The following is a 25,842-nucleotide window of genomic DNA, read 5'->3' as shown; positions in this document are numbered from 1 at the left end:
ATTTGATTTTACCAAATAGAGCAATCAATATCGCCCTCTTAGCTATGCAAATCGGGCGACTTACATCACCCTATTTGCTTTCATACACAACCACGGTAACAAAGTTGCACTCTTTAATACTAGCCTTTTTTGCACGTGATGCGTACGTGAATTATTTTAGCAATTATTATTAAATTTCATCTAAATACAATTTTGAAGGATGTAATTTACAATTATCATTAGTTCTAATTAAATATCATGTGGTGTAAATACAAAATATTAAAATTACTTGATAAAGAAGTTTTTTTCTTGGTATTTTTATTATTTGTTAATGGATGTTCGTATATTGTTATTGCATTTCAAAGTTTAGGTAAAATTAAAAAATATTATATCTTTGGTTTTGTAATTGATTTGAAAACTACTTTAGTTATGTTAATTTGTTCTTGAATCGTAAATTTTTTTCTTTCAATACACCTATTTTCAAATATGAAAGTTTATTTTAGCTACTTTGAACTTCCTTTGATGTACATATTTTAAATTAGGAAGGGTTATGATTGAGCAAAATCTCAAAATATTAATAGGTAAACTTTTTTATTGAATGAAGGGTTAAAAAGTCTTTCCAAAAGGGACACCATAACTTCTCTCTTGACTTATATAATAAAGATAGAACAAAGTCGGTAACCTATGTATTTAAAACTTATATAACATAACAAAGAGGCCGGCAAAGTATGTAATTTTTCCCCAATTTGGCTCTTTATACAAAGGGATATAGGAAGAAGCTATATTTCCAATCCAATGCAAGTTCATAGTTAACTAATCATATATTTGTTGTGGTAAATAAGAGAACTAAAAGATTCATGTAAAACTAATACTTCCTCCGTTTTTTTTTTAGATGTCACACTTTTTATTTTCAGAAATTTCAAATTAGATGTTACACTTTTATTTTGGGTAATAACTTCTTTCTATCTCTCTCCTATCACATGTTCACATGGGGTGATGGGACTCTTTTGTTTTCTTTTTCTCTATCTCTCTCCTCTCCAAAAATTACCTAGGAGTCCGTAATTGGAAAAGTGTAACATCTAAAAAAAATGGAGGAAGTAAATTAATTATACGGTTTTTTTACCAAGTATTCTGAGTTTTCTAAAAATTCACCAGGTACCCTCCATGTTTTCAAAATTCACCTGGTACCCCTCAGTTACTGTATGTTAGTATTAATGCCATTACACTTAACCGACGTTAGTGCTCCGTTAGCCCAAATTCACAACTTTGTCATTAATTTTGTGGCGCCATAATGGTAACCTCTTGTCAAACATGATCACTTCACTTCCAAAAAATTCGTCCCCTGAACTTCCACTCCTCTGTTTGGTTCATCAATGGAACCCTAAAATTGGGGATTTTTCACAAAATTCTTGACCCATTTCGTGCGCATTAGTAAGCTATTTTGGTCAGATTGTTGTGGACTTCGAGAATCTGACAGAAGATTGAAGGAAAAGTGCGATTATGTGGAATTGCGAAAAAGTTGCAAAATTTCAAAGCGACGGTTTAAAAAGTGCGAAAAGGAAAAACATTTAGGGGTACTTGGTGAAAAAAGATTAAATTTAAGGGTACCTTGTGAATTAAAGTTTGCTCTAACAAAGCTCTAACGGAAGGTTGACAGTAGGGGCATTTCAATTTTTTGAAAAACTCGGAAATACTTGGTGAAACTACAGGCAATAATAAGTGTAACTAGTTATGAGGCCCGGGCTACGCCCCGGATAAGAAAGAATTTCATTTATTAATATACTACTCTATGATAATAACACTAAATACAATTTAGTCCAATGGTTAAGACTTTAGTTTATGTACGTGAGGTCATGGGATCAAACCTTATACTATGTAATTTCTAAATTTTTTTATTGTACATCGATTACATGAACTAAAACTTCCTAGGGAGAGTGCCACATGACACAGTTTTTTGGTTATGCACGCCTTTTAATATATTTGTATAGATGATATTGTTTCCAGCATATTCTACTATGTTTGATTACAGAGCTTTAATCACTGAAAAGTCTTGATCAATAAAGGCACAAGATCAAGGATAGAAGTTAGCTCAAGTGGGTAGAGCGCTCCCCCTTAACCCCTGAGGTTAGGGTTCGATCCTTACCCCCAACATTATGTTGGGGTATTTCCTTCGCATGCTATGCATGTCTTACCAGCCAATATATTGGTATTTCCTACAGGTTAATAGCCTTATAAGAATTAGCTCTTGGGCTGACTTAATTTTTTTTCCTACTCAAAAAAAAAAATATAAAGGCACAAAGATCTCCAATAGACTACTTCTGTAATATGCTCCATTCACACGTACTGACCGTACACCTGCACCATCACAATGCACATGTATTGGCAGTATATATAGCATAATATTGATGACAGTCGGATCATATTGTAAACTGCAAAATAGTACACATCTACACAAGAAATAGTCCAAACACGTATTTTAACAGTCGGATGAAAATCTAACCCAGGAAATCAGAGTAGAGATCGATTGTTTTATTTATTTATTTCCTCCATAGTATAAAAATCTGAACACTTGTCCAAACACGTATCTTAAGATGATAAGTTGTAATATGGTTATCAATTGTTATTTTATTTAAAACGTAGATGTAATTTACTAATAGGAGTTAGTAGTGGGGTATTAGTTATTGGAGGAGAGAGGAGAGAGGAGAGAGGAGAGAGAAGGTTAGGGAAAGTTGAATATGTTGATATTTTCGCTCAACTTTTTATACAGCGCTTCGAAGATCTTTCGCTTAAACATAATTAATTATTGTTCGGATCCCTCTTGATCACAAAAAACACCATGATACGAGTCTTAACTCGTGTTTATCCAAACACCCACATCTTAGCTTTTCCTACCCACAATATAACTACTTCAACTAGCTAGGAATTGTTAGGTGTGATCAACAAGAGAACCGGACATACACTCCAAGGCACGGAAACTACACTTTCCTATTTGCTTAATTTCGCCCCTCTAAGATCACCGGGTTAACATGAAACAACTAATGAGATACAATGGAGAAAACAATTCACTAGATGATCTTCTAAGTGAATCAACAAGAACTTGTGTTTAAAGTTTGTGAAGAACACTCAAGATAAATTAGCAAAGTTTCTCTCAAGCAAAGCAAGAAGATTAGAGTATGAAAAACTGATTTTTTCTCCTCTCTCCTCATAAGAATCATAAAGGTTATATAGACATATCCCCTTTAAAGATTAGAGTTGTTATTGACAGAACCCTCCCTTTAATCACTGATTAAGGACCTTTAATCCACTGATTAAGAATCTCAATAGTCATTAAATGGATAACATACACAATACAACGGTTATAAACCGTTCACGCACCTTTTCACGTCCCCAAAACAGAACACCCGTCGCGATTCTCGATATCTGGATCACGACAAAGCACAGGTCGCGACCCGCGACCAACCTTCTGTCTTGCTTGGTTTTTCCACGTGCATTTGCGTTTTTGCGTACTCTAATCTTAATATACTAGACCTCCTCCTCTTCTAGTATATGATCATATGAACATGAAAATCCATTACACTATAAATGTTCCAACAGGAATTCACAACTTGCTCCTCAAACTAATAATAATCCTAAAATAGAATGTACATGCCAAGATAATACTCAATCTCCTAAATCAATCCTACATTAATTAGGAAACTAAATAATCTTGGTCAAACTTGAAGATATTTGCCTAATCATCAAAGGTGTCCACATTCATAACACTTGTTAACAGGCTGAACTGCTCAGCTCATACAAGTATTGAGTCAATAGAGGATCAATAGAGAGTAGACTGATTGAGGATGTTAGAACCCAAGGTGACACTCAAGAAGGGGGGTTGAATTGAGTGATGAAATTTGATCGATTTTCGCAAAACTTTTGTTATCGCACAGTGCCAGCCACTGTGCGAACTAAATGTAAATCTCCGATTTGAGTTTTTGCGACAAACTAAACTTAAATTATGTGGAATTTGATGCACAAACACAGAATATAACGTGGTTCAATCTCACCTCTGAGATCTACGTCCACACGAAATAAAACTCTTTATTTCTTTGAATCTTAAAATACAAACCTCTTGATACAATAAGACGCCCTCACTACTAACCCTAGTAGTGCTAACCAACTCTTAACTCTAAGAGTTGACACTCTCTATAATAGTGAAATTACAGAAAGAGATCGAGAATCCTCAAACGTGTGCTTCTTATTCAAGCAATTAGAGGACAATTACACTCGTATAATAGTTACTTGAATCTGACTCAAACAGTGCTATACTCTGTGCGTAAGGAAATTGTTTTCAGCTCTTAAATCTCCGATTTTTCTCTCTGAAAACGTGAGATCTAAAAGTGAATTATAAAACCCTTTTATAGGAATTGGTTTGGACGAAAATCCTTCAAAAATATCTTTATCTTTTAATCCTTAATTTAAGGGATAAAACTCTCTTTCTAGAAAAACAAACTTTATCTTTTCCATCTTTATCTTTAATCTCAAAAAGATAAGTTTTCCATATTAGATTTTCTTTTCAACTCAAATTCTGTTTTTATCAAAAAGTATTTTCCAAATCTTTTTGGAAAACTATTTTACTTGTTTTCTTAAAACACGTTTTTTTGAAATTCTGTTTATCAAAAAGTATTTTCCAAAGCTTTTTAGAAAATCATTTTACTTGTTTTCTCAAAACATGTTTTTCTGAAATTCTTTTCTAAAACACGTTTTTATAAAATTCTTTTCATAAAACACGTTTGTATAAAATTCTTTTCTAAAAACACGGTTTTTTATAAAATTCTTTATAAATTTTTTTTTATGAAAATCTTTTATCTTATTTCGAAAACTAATTTCCTTTTTATATAGACATATAATATTAATACAATTATTTATTTCCTTAACTCTAAGAAAATAATAATTATACTAATTTTATATTTCTATATTTAGCACATAGCATGTCACCAGTTCAAGCATATTACATTTGTATACAAAGTAACTATTCTAAGGAACATATAAACTTGGACTTCATTCTTGATTCTTCTTTTGCTCAAAGTCTTCATTTATGAATTCTTTTCTTCATGCATCTGTTGCAACTGTTACATACTTTCATACTATAACAATATATATTAATTTCATCATCAAAATATAACATGTATATGCACAACAAATTCCCCCTTTTTGATGATGACAAACCATAAATAATAATATTGTTAGATAATCACTTGTTCCCCTCAAAGTATGCATCATTAATCACATTAGGGAAAGTAACATAATATCATTCACATACTTTTTCACAAGTAATTTGGAACCAAGATAATTTCATTCAATAGCTAAGTATTATACCCATTTTCCCCCTTTTGACATTATCAAAAAGGAGAGCATCAACATGTTTAGCAAGTCAAAGTGAGATATAGTCAGTAAAATAATTCAAGTAGCTCAAGCAATAAATACTAAGGATGCTAGTGCTATGTCATAATCCAACTCGCAATCCAAAGTCATTAAGCAAAAATATAATCCAACTCACAATCCGAATTTATGAAGCAAGAAATAATCATGAACGATCATTATTGTTAATAGCTAAGAATGTAAGATGGAGATAGGTAATACAAGCTTAAAGATTTGAAATGGAAATTGGCTCAACAAGTGCTTAAACCCTTTTTCATATTTTCAACTTCCACAAATAAACATCATAAGACTTTCTTCACTGTGGCACTGTGTGTGCCATTGTGCCACTGAACAATCTATTTCCTTTCAAATATAACTAATCTTCGGATATATTGGAATCCAAAATGATGATCTTCAAACCTTTGATAATAATTTTTCCATCTATGAATTGAACTCTAAGATTTATCAAACACAAGTGTCTTATTCTTCTTTTCTTCTCTTCTCTTTTTTTTTTTTTGGGAAAATTCCTCAGGTACCCCTGAGGTTTGGCGTAATTCCCAAATTACCCCCCACATTTGGGGAATTCCTCAGATACCCCTGAGGTTTGTGTTTGTGCTCAAGATACCCTTACTATGGATGAAACCTAACGCCGTTAGGTTTTCCTCTCCTTCTCCAACCATCATCCTCCATTGATGAACATGGAAGCTTTCTCTCTCCTCCCAACCCACTCTAAAGCCCTAACCACCCAACCCCCACCACCTCCCCTTCCCCCCACCCCTCCCCCACCCCCGCAGGCCGCAACTCTCCACCTCCTGCCAGCCGCAACCCCCATTTTCGCAATCTCTCTCTCTCCTCTGTTTTTCCCAAATCCCAAATCTTCGAATGAAGAAGATCGATTTTGCCACTGCTCATTAACCAAACTGAACTGGGCATTGATTTCGACTAGGTGGGGAAGGGGTGGGGTCGATTTTAACAGGGTTTTGGGCGTGGATTTGGACGGGGTGGGGTGGGGGAGGAGTGGGGTTCTCGCGACGAGGTGGGGGAGGGGCGCAGGCTTCAGGGGTGGGGGGAGGGGCTAATCTGGTGGGTGGAGGGGGATGTTGGGGTGGTGGGAGGGCGGGGGAGGGGGGCTGCGGGGGTAGGGGATGGTTGGGGGAAGGGGAGGTGGTGGGGATTGGGTGGTTAGGGCTTTAGAGTGGGGTGGGAGGAGAGAGAAAGCTTCCATGTTCATCAATGGAGGATGATGGGTGGAGAGAGAAAAAGAAAATTGGGGAGAAGGAGAGGAAAACCTAACGGCGTTAGGTTTCCATCCATAGTAAGGGTATCTTGAGCACAAACACAAACCTCAGGGGTATCTGAGGAATTCCCCAAATGTCGGGGGTAATTTGGGAATTACGCCAAACCTCAGGGGTACCTGAGGAATTTTCCCTTTTTTTTCTTTTTTTTTTCTTTTTTTTTTAAAAGAGAGTCAGACCATACAAATATACAATATTACTAGAGTCAATCAATAAGATATCAAAGGTGAAATAAGTTAATTCGAACCTCATTTTCTTCCAACCTTTTCATGCTCCTCCTTAACTCATGCGTCTTCTCCTTTCACTATCTTATTAATATGTCTATGCTCCATATACCATGAATCAAGATTAAAAGCACTTGTTGAACTTTGGATGAATATGTGAAGAAAAGAAGAATAATAATAGGGAAATGAAGATAAGGTGGGACATATGAAAGAAAAAAATAATGAGGCACAAATGTCAATTTCATGAATAGAAAATCAGAATATTGGGCTAAAGATCAAGCTTGCTATAGGAGAAAGAATTTGCATTTCATAGCTCAAAAATTCGGCAACTTAGGATCATATAGCTTATTAGTTCGGCAACTTAGGATCATGACATTAGGACAGCATCATTAGACCATTACAAGTCCTTTTATATCAAGTGGACCTTTACTCACAAAGCTTCACCAAGACATGCATCAATAACACTCTAATTAACATATTTAAAGGAGGACAATAGGCATAATACTCAACTCATTTCCAGAAATTAATCTCAAAACCACGAGTTATCTTGTAAAAGGTTCATGCATGACATTCAACATAATTACCTTGATCACATAATTACTTTTCAAACCACTTACCACCATCACATTCTCTATGGAGTGTGTTAAAGATTTACCGACGTTTCAGATACCAAATTTATCCCTTTTTAATTTGTTATTGTCAAATATAACACACCGTCCATGGCAGGCTACTAATGAGAGGAATTGAGATTTATCACTAGTCATATGCCTTGAGCAGCCATAGTCAAGATACCATAGGCTGCTTCCTCTCACGTTTGCCTGCAAAATAATCACTTGTTAGTTTTAGGAACTCATATTTGCTTGGGTCCCTTTTTCTTACGCTGAGCGTCTAGTATGTCTTTCCTGACCCATATTTGAGTAACATGTTTGATATTCTTTGCAATTTGATTTTTCTTTTTGTTGCAGTCGTCAATTAGATGACCATTATTACCACAAAAATGGCAAATTAGATATTCAGGAAGGCCCACGTATTTTCTCTTTCGAAAGTCTCTCTCGTAGGTCCTTACACAGAGCCTGGCACTGTGCGGCTGATCAGTGTATCCTAATCCAGTTTTGTTCATATTGTTTGTGGTGCTAGTTAAGTAATTTAGAGCATTCATTCCATTAGTCCATTTTTCATGCATCTTACGAGCAATGGAAAGTTGCGATTCTAAGAATTCGACTGAGGTATTTAGATCACTATTTCTTTTTCTGGAAATCTCTAAGTCTCTTCTAACTTTGTCAAGATCTTCTCTTAACTTAGCATCACTAGGCAGCATTAGAGGAACAATACTAGATTTTTGTCTTGAATTTTTAAGTTCACCCAACTTGTTATTTAGTGTTTCAATCTGTTTTTCAAGACACCTTTTTTCAGTTTCCCAAACAGTGGATGTATCTCAATGTCTTGCTCATCAATCCTTTTCAACAGTGTTTTATTTTCTTTTAATAAATCCTTATACTCTAACTCTAATCCAATCTTTAGCCTGGTCAAATTTTTTATTTCCTTTTTCATGATATCAAAATTATCATTCATGTTTTGACAATCATCAATTACGTTACCAAGTAGAGTGACAAGTTGACTTTTTGAAAGAAGATGAATTGAAGGTTTTAAGGAAGTTAGGCTTACCTCACTGTCTTCTACCTCTTCAAGAGGGTTCGAACTTTTAGCCATTAAGCATAGATGTGAGTCGTCCTTGCACAATGCCGTCTTCAGTGTTTTCTGTACATCATTCAGACACCGTTTGGCCTCGTTGCACTGTGCCACCCTTTGATCGTCGTCAGAATCCGAATCTCCCCAGACTGCCGCAATCATGGCTGCTCTCATTTTTTCTTAGGCTTTTCTTCATCCCATAGAGGGCATTCTTTAATCCTGTGATCAAACTTACCACACTTGAAACAACCAGAGTTAGTAGCACTTTTCTTAGGGTTAGAAGTAGTACCTTTACCTTTGAAGTTTCCAATTCTCCGTCCTGAAGTTGTTACTCCTATTCCTTTTCAAGAAATTTTGAAACTTTCTAGTTAGAAACGCTACTTCTTCATCACTTTCACTATCATCCGTTTCTACTTCAGTTTTTAAGGCCAACCCTTTATTCTTTGGTTCATTTGATTTAGAATCTAAAACAAGTTCATGAGTCATTAAAGAACCAATAAGTTGTTCTAGTGAGAGTTTTGTTAGATCTTTAGCCTCTTGAATAGCAGTTATTTTGAGAAGTCATTTATTAGTCAAACTTCTTAACACTTTTCTAACTAAATCTTCAGAAGAATAGATTTTTCCTAAGGATCTTAGTTCATTAGTTATTAGTGTGAATCTGGTAAACATATCTTTAATAGATTCGTCCTTATTCATAGTGAACAATTCATATTGTTGGACTAGTAAATCTATCCTAGACTCTTTTACCTCATTTGTACCTTCATGGGCCAATTCCAGTGTGTCCCAAATTTTCTTAGCAGTAGTACACGCCGAGATTCTTGAATATTCATCAGGTCCAATTCCAGATTGGAGAATACTCATAGCTTTGTAATTCTTTTCGGCTTTTCCATAGTCAACAGAATTGTACTCATCTTCCTTCTTGTCGATCAGGTTTCCTTCATCATCTTTGACTTGAATAGGGAGAGGTCCAGTCTTTATGATTCTCCAGCATTCAAAATCAGAACCTTGAATGTAGATCCTCATCCTAGTCTTCCACCATCCATAATCCTTCCCGTTGAAAACAGGACACTTGGAATACCTGTCACGATAGTCTTCTTGCGTGTTCATGATTTCTATTCTCTAGATGTGAGTCTTACGAGAATAGCCTGCTCTGATACCACTTGTTAGAACCCAAGGTGACACTCAAGAGGGGGGTTGAATTGAGTGACAAAATTTGATCGATTTTCGCAGAACTTTTGTTATCGCACAATGCCAGCCACTGTGCGAACTAAACGTAAATCTCCGATTTGAGTTTTTGCGACAAACTAAACTTAAATTATGTGGAATTTGATGCACAAACACAGAATATAACGTGGTTCAATCTCACCTCTGAGATCTACGTCCACACGAAATAAAACTCTTTATTTCTTTGAATCTTAAAATACCGACCTCTTGATACAATAAGACTCCCTCACTACTAACCTAGTAGTGCTAACCAACTCTTAACTCTAAGAGTTGACACTCTCTATAATAGTGAAATTACAGAAAGAAAGAATCCTCAAACGTGTGCTTCTTATTCAAGCAATTAGAGGACAATTACACTCGTATAATAGTTACTTGAATCTGACTCAAACAGTGCTATACTCTGTGCGTAAGGAAATTGTTTTCAGCTCTTAATATCTCCGATTTTTCTCTCTGAAAACGTGAGATCTAAAAGTGAATTATAAAACCCTTCTATAGGACTTGGTTTGGACGAAAATCCTTCAAAAATATCTTTATCTTTTAATCCTTAATTTAAGGGATAAAACTCTCTTTTTAGAAAAACAAACTTTATCTTTTTCCATCTTTATCTTTAATCTCAAAAAGATAAGTTTTCCATATTAGATTTTCTTTTCAACTCAAATTCTGTTTTTATCAAAAAGTATTTTTCAAATCTTTTTGGAAAACTATTTTACTTGTTTTCTTAAAACACGTTTTTTTGAAATTCTGTTTTTATCAAAAAGTATTTTCCAAATCTTTTTAGAAAATCATTTTACTTGTTTTCTCAAAACATGTTTTTCTGAAATTCTTTTCTAAAACACGTTTTTATAAAATTCTTTTCATAAAACACGTTTGTATAAAATTCTTTTCTAAAAACACGTTTTTTTATAAAATTCTTTATAAAATTCTTTTTTATGAAAATCTTTTATCTTATTTCGAAAACTAATTTCCTTTTTATATAGACATATAATATTAATACAATTATTTATTTCCTTAACTCTAAGAAAATAATAATTATACTAATTTTATATTTCTATATTTAGCACATAGCATGTCACCTAGTTCAAGCATATTACATTTGTATACAAAGTAACTATTCTAAGGAACCTATAAACTTGGACTTCATTCTTGATTCTTCTTTTGCTCAAAGTCTTCATTTATGAATTCTTTTCTTCATGCATCTGTTGCAACTGTTACATACTTTCATACTATAACATATTATATTAATTTTCATCATCAAAACATAACATGTATATGCACAACAGCGGAGAAAGAGATAAAGAGAATAGAGCACACGTAAAAGCTAAACCATTCGTGAAACTTCATTAAATATAAGGAGGATTAAGGAATCATATCATCCCACAAAACCTTCACAACATTGTTCAAAAATAGTTGGACTTGTACTACTAAAAACAGAACCAATTTACTACTATATATATATACATAAGTTGTTTGGTTTATCTAAGTCCTCTTTGAGATATAAACCACCTCATCAGCATTACATGAAATGTCCCTTGGGGTTAGTTTGTACAGCACTAGGAGCTATATATTCTAACTTCTCATTCACTGTCATATCTGCAGCGTATCCATGCGTATGTCCATAGGGTGCAGCTACATATTCGCCGGCCTTCTCATTCCTTGCGACGTCGACAGCGTAACCATGCGTGTGCGCGTAGGGTGCAGCTGGATAATAGCTAGGATCAGGGTGACCAACAGCATAAGGTCCAGGGTGATGAATTTGATGATTTAAGAAAGGAAGTCGGGCTTCCTCATCTTCGTTATTCCGGTGTGAATAGGCCATTGCTCTCAATATCATGGCTAGCAAGAATGAGAGTCCCTGTAATAATGAAAGCAATTGAGTACAAATTTGATTAAACGAGTTTGTAAAATCCTTGCACTTTAAGAAACTATATTGCCCTACCTTTTTTAATTACATGTTATGATGAATCTAACAAGATCCCACATGACTATATTTTCATCCGCGTATAAATCACAGATAATAGTCAAAGTGAAATTTCTGAATAGTGTAAATTATCAAAGTGTAACCATTAAAATGAAACAAGGGTGTACATGATAAAGAACATTAATCTTATAGATTAGGCAGTCGACAGAGCATAACATAGAAAAAATGTTCAAATTATGACCTGGGAGAATGCGATCAACAAGGCTAAACATCTGAAGTTGTCTGAGTTGGAATCCACATAATCCACAAAATCATCAAATCTCTTTGTATGATCCTTAGGGAAGTCCTAGTGCATCGAAAGAAGATCATATAGGCAATCATAACTGGTATTAGTAGCACTTAAACATATTAACCAAACAATATACTTCCTCCGTTTCGTTTTAAATGCAACAAAGAGGTATTATTTGCGAGATATAAAATATTCATTTGTTGCATTTAAAACGAAACGGATGAAGTAAACCATTTGAATGTCATTTAAAATGTTGTACCTTATCCCAATCGTCATTTAGAAATATATCTGCTGTGATTAAACTTTCCACCAGAATAAGTAAGAACATAAACAGTATATACTGCCAAAAGAAAAATGTTAGGCCAAAATGTTTACTAATGTTTAATGAAGTAGAAAACTAGAGTTGTATATAATATATTAACCAAACAATATGTTTACCAAAGAAAGTAAGAAGTTGCTCCTTGTATTAGCTCCTGCATGGCCCGTGCATGCTATGAAACTAAATATGATTCCAGTACCAATACAAGCCCATAAAAACCTGTAATTTTTGTTAATGAAAAAGTTAAGATTTACTAATTAACTAGAAGATGAGAAAAAAAACTTAGTACAATAGTACATATATACATTGATATTTTATAAAGTATACAACCATACAGCCATAAGTAGTACTACCTTCGTTTTTCTTAATTGTTACACTATGACATTTTGATATTCACGAATTTCACTTTGACCATCGTTTGTCATTTGTAAGTAAGGAATAATATAGTTATGTGAATCTTGTTAGATTCATCCAATATGTATTTTATAAGTATCTATTTTTTATAATTTTCACAAATAGAAAATTAGAGATATTAGAGCATCTTTAATGACAAGCTAATTGTCAAATTAACTTATTGCTACTATCCCAATGGTTAGCTACAACTTCCATTTCAAAAGGTCCCGCTTGCCTTAAAGAGACCCACTTTCTCAATAATCTTGGGTTTGCTTTTGGCTTATTTTCTCCAAGCTAAATTTGTCTCCAATGGTCAAGCTAGTAATAGCTATAGCGACTTTTAAAAATTGTAAGCAAGTCCCTAACTACTGAGATACTCTTAGTATTCAAAGTTTTGCACTAGCATAAGTGAAAAGTAAAAATGTAACAATCTTTTAGAGACATAGACTACATAACAACGTGGGAATATTAAAATGATTAAAAAAAACAATTCAGATTAGATTAGACTAGAGAGGAACAAGAACATACCATAACCTTATAACTTATTATATCTAGACCAGACCACATTTGTTCTGGTTAATGAAATGTATTAGTTAGATTTTGGTCAAGTAATCAGTAATTTGAGTAGCTTTACCCTGACTCCTTTTACTTATCACATTTGCTTTTTTACAATCCATGACCAATTATATACATGCATAATACAAAGATTATTAAAAGAGACGGACTAATTTTAATATAAAATTAGACCTAGCTAGTTACTAAATGGATTAAACTAGTCACCGAAAGAAATTAACCTAGTCACTATTGGGCTGATTCTCTTTTTAATATTGATCTTACCATTGCCTAATCTTAGGCTCCGTTTGGTAGAGTGTAAAACATTTTCAGTGTAAAATGATTTTCATGGAAAACAATTTACAATGGAAAACACAATTCCAAAATTAGTTTTCCGTTGTTTGGTTTCATGTAAAGAAAATGATGAAATGAAAGGAAAATGAAAAGGGAAAGTAAGGAAGTAGTGAGAAAAGTGTACAAGAGAGATAAGGAAAACAGTTTTCCCTTCATTTTGAAAGGAAAATGATTTTCCATCATTGGGAGAGTAATTGTACCCCAAGGGAAAACGGTTTTACACTCTTTTGCCAACCAAACAATGTAAAACTAAAAATGGAGGAAAACAGTTTTCCGGGAAAACGTTTTACGCCCTACCAAACGGAGCCTTAATGTAAAAATAGGCGGTCTCTTACCAGACAAACTCTGCGTAATATTTCCTCTTATATACTTGTAAAAGAAAAAGGTCAACCCAAGAAGCATAGGTTGAAAGTAAAATCATCAGGCAGATAGAGTACAAACATAGTTTAAAGAACAATGTTGGATCATATTGAACTAACAAATAGTACTTAAGGGGAAATTAAGAAAAAGTTTCCTAAGAAACTAGTTAATTTCACAATAATTCTTGTGAATGAAAGAAGGGAAATTTATACCATGGAAGAGAATACATTTGATAATCTCGTAGGCAAACAGCCATCATCCATACAGAATACATAAGAATCGCGATACCGGTGAAGGCCATGACTGAATTTGTGAGTTTAAGTGATGCTTTGATACATTTCTTGGCTGATCTATCCATGCTAATGATCCTAGGATGTTGTAATGAAGCCATTATTATCTCATATGTATGTGCAATGAGATATAATGCAAGATCATTGGATTTATGTTATATATGATTATTTGAGTATGAAAAGTTTGGCCAAGTATTGTTGTTATTTGAAGATTGATGTGGTTTTTGTTGATGGAACAAATCAGTAGATTGATTGCATAGGTTAAATTTTGTAAGTTCTTAGAAGTTTCGCATACTTTTTCTTTGTTTCGAACAAGTCAAATAAGGGAAATTTCCTGGAAATTGTTTAGGTAATATGGGTAGAGTAAGTCGGGCCGGTTTTGGATCGGATCGTTTTATGTTAACGGGTTGAAATTAGAATATTTGAGCGTGAACTAAAATGTTGGACAGACGGTTGGATTAAGAACATATTTAAAATTTTAACGACATTTTTTGTTTTCATTTCTAGTGTAAATATACTAAAAAGTTGCATAATCTACACAAATGCAAAAATATAGTAGTAATATTTGAAAAAGTTCTTTGAAATATTATTTTTTATAATTACCAAACTATGTATTACAATTTTCAAAATACGAGGAGTAAAGATTATAATATAAATTCAAAAACTAACATAATAATTCCCTTAATTAGACTTTAAGGTAAAAAAAAAAAGGTAAAGTACAACTTTGTTTTGCTTCAATTGTTAAGGATATTTAAGTGGGAAATTGTTAACGTTCTTGAAATGAATTTTGGACACTCAATTGTCACGTCAATTTCGTTTTCAGTCGAGTTTAGCACCTATTCTCTTTACTTTATTTTTTTTTCTTAGCTATTCTGAACTATTCTAATTTTTCTTACTTTTGTTTAAAACTTTTCACATTTTTTCTAAAAGTAAGCAAAAATAAAAGGAAGAAAACAGCCTCTAACCTCTTAATTATTCGATTTTCTCGGGTTCATTACTTTTGGATCCGATCCTAATCTAGGTTCAAGACCCAATTTTTATCGGGTCAGTTTACTTGTCGTGCTATTTCAAAAGGTATATAAAACAAACGGAAGAAAATAAAACATCCTGTTGCTGTGGTGTAGTGGTTATCACGTTAGTCTTACACACTAAAGGTCCCCAGTTCGATCCTGGGCAGCAACATAGTTTGACGTTTTAAATTTTGTGCTTTAAGCTTCTTTTTTGGCTCTTTCGTTCCTCAGCCCAAATGGTTCTTAAATCAGTAGTTCTGCATATCAAATTTTGAAATCTACCACTATGATCACTGAATTTGGAAGGTATCTAGTAATGTTCCTCCTATTCTTTTTAGTTTTTTCATTTTGATTTCTGAGGCTATTTTCATATTTTACTTTGACTATCTTGTAATACTATTTATATGTAAGGAAAAACTAATCATGTAAAATCTTTTATTTCCAGTGTCATGTGAAGTCTTTTTTTTCCAATCATGTGAAATCTTTTTTTTCATCTCGATATATATTTTTAACATATCTACTCTTCATAATTTTTTATTTATATATAATTCATACATTAACGCTTACAATTTTGCTTTGGCAAACGTACAAAGTAAAAAAAGGCATAACTAAATAAATAATGGAGGAAATAATTGCAAATAAAGTCGTAAATATAAATACTTCCTCTGTTTCTCAATATTCTGTACTTTAAATTATTTTTGACCCAAAATCACATATTTACAACTTACAAAGTTACAAGCAGCATTATCCACAAAAGAATACTCTTCAACGAACAGCCGCAACTCCCCGGAGAATGGTATAGTTTCTCTACTGAGTCTAGTCTAAGAACTAAATTGTTTCTCTCCAAAGAATCCACTTGAACCTGAATTTCCTTGGGGTAGGACAAAATTGGCAGAAACGCAAATATAAATTAGATTATTGAATTAGCTTAGGAAAGTGCACACACATTCTCTTGAGATTCCTTCAGGAATCCTCTTAGTGAAAGTAGCTGTTCTTCGGAAAACCTTTTTATGCATAGGTTTTCTGTCTCTCTCTTTGACATTGCACTACATCATATCATCAATTCAATCCCCCAATGATAGGCGACGTCGATACTAACACCCTTTACTTTCTAACATCCATCTTTCTCAGTGTAATCTATTATTTCTGGCGTCGCAGATGCTCTCGCAAGTCATTATGTAGCTCAGTTTTTACTACGAGCTGCATCTTTTTTGAATCTTCCCATAGCAGAGCACCATATTCACGAGCAAAGTCGCAAGCAGACTCAAACATATCCTAGACACAAAGGAAGAGAGATTAGAGCACAAGGTTAAAGAGAATGATATGAAAAGAGTAGGCCAAATCTGTGTTAAAATGAGACTTGGTCTTCACCTTTGACGGAAATTCATCATAAAGCTGAGCAGGTGACATTTCGACCCTGTTCAAATCTGATTCCCAAAGCCTAACCTGTCAGATCATACAAGTATGTAATTGAAATCCTTGGAGGCACAGTCAAATTCTCAGCATTGATTAACACAGGCAGCAAGATTTATGCGAGGTAATTAATTTCATGGTGATATTGTGTATAGTTTGGTATGGATTTAGGTGGCAAGTAATAGGAATCGAAGAACACATGTTTGCAAATGGAGATGCATTATCTTCTACTAGGAAATTCCATGCCAAAATACACACAAGATCTGTAACCATACCCTTAGTTTACTATCCCCTTCTTACCAGGCTGTAAGAGCACCTCTCACACAACGAACCAGCACCAGGAGCAATAGCAAATTACTCCCTCTGTTTTTTTTTTATCTTTCTCACTTGGAGTCTTGACACTATTCATGTTTAAAAGGAATCTTCTCAAATGTTCTCAAGTGATAAGGAAAAAACATAGTCATGTGGGGTCTTGTTTGATTCGTCTCAATTAGTACTTTATTAATATTCAATCGTTATAATTTTTACTAATATATAATGAAAGATATTTAAGTTTAAAAACGTGTATTGGAAGACGCGCACAAGAAAGTGAGAATGATAAAAAAAACAGAGGGAGTATTTCTTAAAATTGTTTTTTTTGGGTGACTAGAGAGTAGAGAGCCACAAGATGATATAACCCCGGATGTGATCCCACATCCTAGGTCTTAGGTACCATCTCCGAGACTTTACCAAATAAACTAGTTGCCATCCATGCAATGGCATATAACGATCAATAAATAACAATTGTGTAAAGCATCTAGATACATGTCAATGTCTAGAACAATAGAGGCTTATGCATACCTGGTCTGTAACATTTTCTGGAACAACTGGCAGTTTTTCAGCTACACGAGGATGTGCATTTTGCTGAAGAAATGAAATTATCTGCAAATAAATACACAATTCCAAGAAGTCGGTTAGGTCTCATACATTTCACTTTAGAGGAAATAGTACTAACTCTCTTCCACTTCTAAGTACTTCCAGGGTCTAATGTACTGATTTAATTCTTTCATTGGCTCATCGCTTTCCTCTCGCAAGCTATTTTCACATACAAATTTATTCAAAAGACATTCCTTAATCCCAAATGGTTGGTATAACTTTGTCATTGAAAAAAAAATATGTTACAACCATTGACGCAATTATCATCCGTGCACAAATCTGGATGAGTTTTAATTACGTCTTCTGATGCTAAATTTAGAATGCCGCACCATCTTAATGGGACAGTCAAAGTACTTGACACAGTGAAAGCAGTAAGTACAATACCCAGGTTCTTATTTTACTCCTAGAAGACAAAAGCACCAAAACAAAGAGAGAAGAGCAGAGGAAAAAATTTCCTCAAAGCACAAAAGTAATATCATATGTTTATGGAATCTCATCAGACCATAAATAGAAGAAGTCATCTCTTCCTCTCACTTAACAGCATGTCCAACCTATTCCCAAAGAGATGCAAGAGACAACATGGTCGACGAAACGAACCCTCCAAAAAGCAAATTTCTTAGATGCCATGTAGGTGATCTTCTTTAAGCAAATACATCAAAAGAAAAAGAAGTTACGAGAGGCAATAAGCTACACTGCCAAAACCATCTATCTTGCAATTGGTCCTGGTTGTATTTATATATATATATGCATATACATGTGTATATATATATATATATATATATAATGTATTATATATATATATATATATATATATAATATATATATATATGTATATATATATATATATGTGTATATATATATATATATGTGTATATATATATATATATATATGTGTATAATATATATATATAATATATATGTGTATATATAATATATATATGTGTATATATATATATATATATATGTATGATATATGTATATATATATATATATAATAATAATACAATAATATATATATATATATATATATATATATATATATATATATGTGAAGAACCAATAAAATGAAGGAAAATAAACTGTTGATAAGGGCTTAGTAAAGCAACATTAATCCTGTGATTTCTACAGGGCAAAGTCCCAAGCTGTCAACTCAGGCTAGAAGAATAACATGCATTAGTTAACTTGCCTTTCCAAAATGTCTCTCAAAATAAGCAATACCTTTTGTATACAAGCAAACCATATCTTTCAGAAAAAAATAATAATATGATTAGATACAGATTATCAAGTTTCGTCTCCAAGTTAAGCATACAATGGGGTTCAGCTGCTCGCATTAGGAGAAAATAGCTCCTGAAGAAAAGAGACATCAGCGGAAAGAAGTCTTGCCTGTTCTGCAGTAATGCCATTTTCAAACGCATTATGCAAGCTTTCTTTATTAATTGCCGCGACAATGAGATTTGGAAGTTGGTATTCTATCCTGCAAAAGGAAGTATGTTCACTTGGATAAGAACAAATATACTTGAGCAGTTGAGCCCAACCAAACAAGCAAGCAATTTTCAGTTAATTAACAGGAAATGTCTTAAGCTAGATATAGGTGACCGTGTAAATTGCCTATAAACACTATAAAAAATGAAAAAGGTGAGCACATGAACATGAATCAAAAGTAGCTATGCTACAGAGTACAGACTAAACTATGAGATCTTGGAGTTTATTAGACTTATGCTTCTTTCACCAACAGAAATATGACACGCAGCATAAATGGGGAAATGTTTAGAGATTTATCAGGCAAATACCACAAGTACCTTGCAAAAAGACGCAGAATCTCACAATGTAATTTAGACGTAGAATAAGCATACAACCGAAAGTTTGTCTCCACAACCACAAAACCCTGAAAAAAGAAAATTTGTTAGAACTTACTAGAAGGCCAAAGGGGAATTTTTTTTTGCCATGCAGGAATATAGACCAGTATCTAGGGACATAACAAAATGTAGAAAAATATTGTTTGGGATAGATAGAATGAAGTAAGACTACAAAGAACAAGGAACATATAAAACCATCAGTTTGATCATGAAACAGAAAGATCTAAGAGACTGCGAAAGGACATTTCAGATTATAGGAAGATACCTGCTTCCTAGTTGATGTATCTGATAAGCTGACTGAAAGAGTGGTGGCTAACTTTGTCGGAATGAACCAACTTTCCTTCCTTCCCTGGAAAATCAGATGTGTATTAAAGTACTGGAGTCTTTGAGAACCTAAATTATGCACTGAAAGTGCAGATAAACTATAAAAACCTGCTGAAGTTTGACTAATCCCAAATCTGCAAGGTCCTTGATTATACTTTTCTGAACTTCATTCAATGTACTGATATTGTATGCCTACAAATCATCAGCTAAAGTAAGAAAAGCACAACATTTTACCAGCTTTATCTTTGATATAAGCCTTACCAGACTGACAGACTCTTGGCAAAAAATCAGAGCTCGAATTCAGAAATACTTCACAGATCTAACACACAAAAACTAACAACCGACCTAGAAGGAGAAGCACTCTGGTGCAAATTCTAGAATTCGTGCTCTATACAGACATGAATGCTCTTAATATATTGCAGAGACAATGTAAAAATTTTAACAGCTAGGATACCTGTCCTGTCTCATGAAAACTAAGCTCCAGCAGAAAGGATATTATAGTTGCTGCATCTACTCCACGTTCCTACAGTATAAGCAGAAAATGGCATAAACAGTAAGCTTGTAGCCCTGTAACTAGTGAAATCTTTGCTAGAAAACAAGGAATTAAACTCCTCGTTCAGTAGTTACAATGAGGATTAAAATGGCTTCTTCTCCAAACCAGCCTAACACCCCACATAATTTGTACTATGTTGCATAATCTTCCATCAAACTTTCAGAAAGGGACAATAACATATAACGTGAAATATTCTAATTATTAACTGAAATAAACTTAGCTCGCCACTTCATTTGCTACATAACAGAGACTCACGTAAGAACATACTTTTTCCCGTTAAATCCATCTTTTTGTCGAAATTGGCCTAGAAATTTTCCTATAATCAAGTACTTAATGGAACATTATTTAAAAAAAGTTATTAAATCACCCAAACTCATTTGATGATAGGTTTGGCTATATTGTAGTGAAATAATAATTCTTTAACTTAAAATTGCAAATGAGCTTAAAACCCCATTCCAAGAATTCACACCGCATTGACCTTGAAAGTTGAAATGATAATTCTTTAACTTAAGATTGCAAATGAGCTTAAAACCCCATTCCAAGAATTCACACCGCATTGACCTTGAAAGTTGAAATGTTTAATTCATCCATTACAAGCCGTTTCCATGGCAACCCAACAATATCCGCGATTTTTTTTCCTTGGTAAATTTTAAATAATGCACACTTATTCTGATTAGTAACAAAGGAACATGTCTTTTGCTATAGTTCTTACACGTGACCATCAACACCATCCATATCATTTCCTCTCTATAAAGCACAAAATACACAGGTCAGAGTCACCAAGTGACACAGTCACACACATCTATCTCCTATAACACTAGCATTAGTCTTCCTGAATATGAAACCAAGCACTGTGATTGAAATTGAGGTAAACATTACTATCCTATTAGCAAGTCCCTAAAACAAGATACTTATGCATCCATGAAAGGATCATGATAAGTTGTTGCTTATGAATGTCCAAGTAAAGAATGAAGAAAAGTCTGGTAAAACAATGAGCATGACAGGAAATGTGAGCCTTACCTCAGTATTGGCAATATATTCTCTGATGATATACCATAGCTGTGCATTTGTGTCCATCAGCTGTCACAATCACACATCATGAGATTGATGCAGTATCTCACAATATACTCCAGGAAAAACATGTGTCATGCACATACCAGAAACTGGAAGCCATACTCAGTTAACCTTGAACCTTCTTTCTCCCTGTGATATCAACAAATGCAGAAGCACAGTGAACTTGCAATATGAGAAAGACAAAGCATCACTATCATCACATTGTAGGGATACATAGATTCAAGAAACATGATATTTACTTATTAGAAATAAAACCAGCTTCAACGTCAACAAATGATTTCTGCTTCTAATGATGTCAAAATATATTCATGATCATCATAATGAGGTAAAAGAACCTTTGACTCAAGAGGCCACGTTGGAAAACCTTCATCATAGAAGAACTGACATTCGTTAACTTTTCTGCCTGGTTGGAGCTGATAAGATGCAGCAGGAAACACTGATATCCAAAATAAGAAGTTAATGCAAACCAAAAGATCTTATAATAATAAAAAGAAAAGATGATCATCAAATTACCAAGCCACACAGGCACACAACTACCTTTTTTTTTTTTTTTTTGAGAGGACAGGCACACAACTACATAACACAGCCTAAAGCCTACAGTCCACAGGTGAATCAAGATAACACAAACACTACAAGTAAATGAGATGCTATAGTAGAGCTAGAGGTACAAAAACTACACACCTCCCACTGTTCAAGAGCATAGATCTCTAATTCCTCTAAGCTTGGGAGCCTCACAGCACTTGAAAGCATTGGTTCCCTCGGTAATACTCCACTGCAACAGTCAATTGAAAATTTGCTTGATATTTCAGCATCCCAAAAGGTTAAGTGAAATTTGACACGGCCACAAACGGAATTTGGCTAACATCACATCGAATCCACATCAGAGACATAAAGAATAGCAAAAGCATATTGGCAGTCAGTGCTCCAACCAGAAACACGGGATCCCATTTTTTATGCTTTTCAATATAGCAAGACGGGAAACATTGATAAGTTAAGAGTTCGGATCAGCATTTTTTTATAGCTTTTCAGCTGTAAAGATGAAGAAATTGCACTTGACAAACCACACAACATTAATCACATGGATGGAAAGCTCATACATAAAGACTTGAAGCTTGGAAAAACCATTGCATTTTTACCAATGACTAGCCAATAAGCTAATGTATTCATTATTAAAAATAGAAGAGCTTTCCTCACCCATGAGTATATATTGCGTAGCAGACTCATGGGACTATACATCTTTTTTGCATCAACAGAATAGATAGCAGCCATTAAAAATGAATGACATTATATAAATTAATAGAAAGACGCTGTTGTTACAGTTCCGTGATAGTCCATAGCATTATGACTGATCACATTCACCTCCAACCCTAGCCCACCCATCCTCAGCCATGAAAAACACAAAATGCTGTAGAGACCGATCGTAACTCGTAAAACAAACAAAAAGAGCACCAGAAACATTTCAAAAAATAAATGGCATTACCCATATATTAGCTGCTTCTGAAGGTTAATCTGGATTTGCTTATTCATTTCATAGCTGGTCTCCTTTTTCCTGCCAGCAAATAAGTATAAAGCTAGCATCAACAGCCTAATTTTTAACATAATGGCAACCATGTCTGAGAGCCCATTGGTGCAAATATTTGCAAGCGATGAGATAAAAGAACGACATAATATAAAACGAAAATTGAGGTAACAAACCAAACAAGGCAACAGCTAAAGAAAGTTATTTTTGAAAAAAAAAAAAACTACAATGTAAAGAAAGAACAGCTTAAGGTCCAAAGACTCGCTTTTTCTCAATGAAAAGTTCAAAGTTACCAATCTAAAAAAACAATATAAAACTGATCATAAGACTTCAAAGACTAAGCACCTGTCAACAGTTTCAGCAAGCACCCTCAGCTGAATCAATCGATCAATAGCAACTCTATGTTTGGAGAGTCCAGCTGGAAGAACCCACTCTTCCATGGACTTGGCAGGTACCGGAACATCAATGTACAACATCTGCAACACATACTTCTTTGCTAAAGGTGGCAAGGACCTGCTCCACAAACAACATCAGCAATTAATTACATAACTAGCTAACTTCCAATGTGCTTAAAGTAATATTTCAATGGATTACAAACTACACCCTACAAACACCAATGTAATTAGACGTGAACTAGATTCGAAAATAGACATATACTTGAAGCATTGTGCTACTTGAATTTGGCAACAAACTTTCTACATTATTTGGGAGGAGGGAACAATAGAATTCTACTAAAGCATAAGTTTACTTTAAAAGAGAGTATTCAAGAGATACATCGAAAATTACACTTTACCAATATCATTACTCCCTCTATCCCCCAAATAAATTTCTCATTCCTCCAATGCATGTTATGTATCGTTAATATCTCTGATTACATACTAGTAAATATCATACAAGTTTGATTTTTGTAATGCACACAATGAGATGAATCAAACAAGGTCCTGCGTGACTATGTTTTTCCTTATATATTGGAAATTTCTATTGAGCAACTCTAAGCAAACATCTATAAATAACTAACAAGTCCCCTAAAAATTTCTTCCATATCTCAACAAACAAACAATGCAATTATTTCAACATCTCTATCTCTAAAACTGGATACGTCTACCGATACTGATACCAATCTCCTCGGGTGCAATTGACATATTTAAGCAAGTTTTTTCTGCAAAATTCGGCACCTCCATAACTACTTCTTGCCACTCATATTAGAAAAGAAAATTTCAATTTGACTAAAATCAATGAAATTGCAAGAAACTCAGAGATATAACTTCAACTATAATAAAAAAATTAAAGAGGGGAGAAATTATGAAAACCTGAGAATGGCTTCACAAATGAAGGGATTAGCGTAGAGCATATCAAGCTTGACAGCAGGCAATGATGCAACCATGTCTATGAAATTCTTCGCTATGATCCTCACTTCTGGCATTATTTCTTTGATGATTTAGAAACGAACAAGAGATTTCAATTTGATTTTGTTTATGTGTTCGTTTTTTGAGAAAGACAGATTTCTGGAAAAAAAAAAAAAAAGAGGGGAAATTGTTAGTGAATTTAGGTTAAGTGACGGAACGCAAATATTGAATGTTCTAGTGCTCCCATAAATTTGGTTACATTACTTGCATAGGATTCGAGAGCATGGCTTAGCTCAGTTGGTAGGTCAAGTGTTCGAATCCTATTAAGGGTGCGTTCTGTTCAACTTAAAAAATTAAGTTTCAGGTCCAATAAGTTCAGATAAGTTCAGATAAGTTCAGATAAGTTCAGATAAGTTGCAATAAGGTCTAATAAGTGCAATAAGTTCCAATAAGGTCTAATAAGGTCCAATAAGTTTCAATCAGGTGCAATAAGTTCCAATCAGGTCTAATAAGTTCCAATAAGTTCCAATCAGGTCTAATAAGGTCCAATAAGGTCCAAATAGTCAATGTTTAATAAACATTTGTATTATTGTCCACTATTTTGTTATTCATAATTTCATATCACTATTAGCGGATTATGTTATTATTAGAATTTTAATTAAAGTACCACAATGATTATATAGTATTATACTTGTATTAGTGTATATTATTTTATTATTTATTTGTATTATGTCTATTATTTTATTATTTATTGTATTATGTCTATTATTTATTATTCATATTACTATTAGCTGATTATGTTATTATTAGAATTTTTTTATTAAAGTACCACAATGTATAGTATTATACTTGTATTATTGTCTATTATTTGATTATTCATATTTGTATGGGTGCAACCCAAATTTGCTAGCGGACATTGCATATTGGCCGAGAGCAAACCAAGGTGACGTGGGCTCACAAAAGGGGGGACCATTCCAAATTCTCATCTTTTGTCTTCATGCTGAGACCGCCGTCACGGCCATGGAAAACGACAAAGTAAAGGGAATCTTCCCTCTGACAAGATCAATCACAACAGTACAAGTGTCACAAGATTACACGCCCTGTCAGGTGAATAGTACGCCTATAAATAGCCATCCAGTACTATTCCTGCAGGTACATTCTCTCATACTAAAAATAGCCTATCTCTCTCTCTAAGCTCTCTCTCTCTCTTTAGAATCCTCTTGAGTAATTAGCTGACTTGAGCATCGGAGGGGGTTTCCTCGAAACACCCCGAGGGTAGCTCACGTTTGTCATTGTTGCAGATCCCTCACGGACATCCATCTACTGTCGGACAAGTCTTAAAGAGTCCGGCACCGTTTTCGATACCGAAACAACTGGCGCTAGAAGGAGGGGACCTCACCCTTTCTAAGGTATCAGTCATGGAAGACACAAACAACGCTACCCATGGTCAGCCTGAGTTTGAGCAAGGCCAGAATTCCTCGCAGCCAGTCATCACTGGTGCGTTGGGAAACCGCAATTCCATACCGGACACCGGGAAGCGAGGACA

General features: G+C 34.1%; 2 protein-coding genes and 1 non-coding gene across 3 annotated transcripts; 1 reads left to right on the top strand and 2 right to left on the bottom strand.

Moving 5' to 3' along the window:
* Positions 1-11,123: 11,123 nt before the first annotated feature.
* Positions 11,124-14,486, bottom strand: LOC104900718 (tetraspanin-19). Its single transcript, XM_010688213.4, has 5 exons — positions 14,209-14,486; positions 12,457-12,556; positions 12,278-12,358; positions 11,971-12,075; positions 11,124-11,663 (listed from the first exon to the last, which is right to left on the bottom strand). The coding sequence occupies exons 1-5, from the start codon at positions 14,385-14,387 to the stop codon at positions 11,325-11,327; spliced, it is 804 nt and encodes a 267-aa protein (XP_010686515.1). The 5' UTR covers positions 14,388-14,486; the 3' UTR covers positions 11,124-11,324.
* Positions 14,487-15,395: 909 nt separating this feature from the next.
* TRNAV-UAC (transfer RNA valine (anticodon UAC)) lies at positions 15,396-15,468 on the top strand. The gene has a single exon. It is a non-coding gene; the product is annotated as a tRNA-Val (tRNA).
* A 437-nt stretch (positions 15,469-15,905) lies between these two features.
* LOC104900717 (general transcription and DNA repair factor IIH subunit TFB2) lies at positions 15,906-24,534 on the bottom strand. Its single transcript, XM_010688212.4, has 15 exons — positions 24,261-24,534; positions 23,296-23,463; positions 22,912-22,980; positions 22,113-22,203; positions 21,767-21,867; positions 21,515-21,560; positions 21,378-21,437; positions 20,259-20,327; positions 19,913-19,996; positions 19,746-19,829; positions 19,424-19,509; positions 19,008-19,098; positions 17,550-17,630; positions 16,668-16,742; positions 15,906-16,571 (listed from the first exon to the last, which is right to left on the bottom strand). Exons 1-15 carry the CDS (start codon positions 24,371-24,373, stop codon positions 16,437-16,439), a joined length of 1,353 nt encoding a protein of 450 aa, XP_010686514.1. The 5' UTR covers positions 24,374-24,534; the 3' UTR covers positions 15,906-16,436.
* Between the last annotated feature and the right edge of the window lie 1,308 nt (positions 24,535-25,842).

This window comes from Beta vulgaris, chromosome 8, assembly GCF_026745355.1.
Source record: "Beta vulgaris subsp. vulgaris cultivar EL10 chromosome 8, EL10.2, whole genome shotgun sequence".
NCBI lineage: Eukaryota > Viridiplantae > Streptophyta > Magnoliopsida > Caryophyllales > Amaranthaceae > Beta > Beta vulgaris.
Note: the sequence above shows the minus strand (reverse complement) of the source record. Positions and strands in the feature narration are given on the sequence as shown.

What these genes read in the sequence shown, in the direction of transcription:
- LOC104900718 (XM_010688213.4), bottom strand. Translation starts at nt 14,387, where the DNA reads ATGGCTTCATTACAACATCCTAGGATCATTAGCATGGATAGATCAGCC. An exon ending in CAAATGTATTCTCTTCCATG is followed by an intron (nt 12,557 to 14,208) that starts GTATAAATTTCC and finishes CAAAAATTACAG; the next exon opens with GTTTTTATGGGCTTGTATTG. An exon ending in TGTTGATCGCATTCTCCCAG is followed by an intron (nt 11,664 to 11,970) that starts GTCATAATTTGA and finishes TCATTATTACAG; the next exon opens with GGACTCTCATTCTTGCTAGC.
- LOC104900717 (XM_010688212.4), bottom strand. Translation starts at nt 24,373, where the DNA reads ATGCCAGAAGTGAGGATCATAGCGAAGAATTTCATAGACATGGTTGCA. An exon ending in GATTAGTCAAACTTCAGCAG is followed by an intron (nt 19,830 to 19,912) that starts GTTTTTATAGTT and finishes CTGATTTTCCAG; the next exon opens with GGAAGGAAGGAAAGTTGGTT. An exon ending in ATGGCATTACTGCAGAACAG is followed by an intron (nt 17,631 to 19,007) that starts GCAAGACTTCTT and finishes ATTTATTTGCAG; the next exon opens with ATAATTTCATTTCTTCAGCA.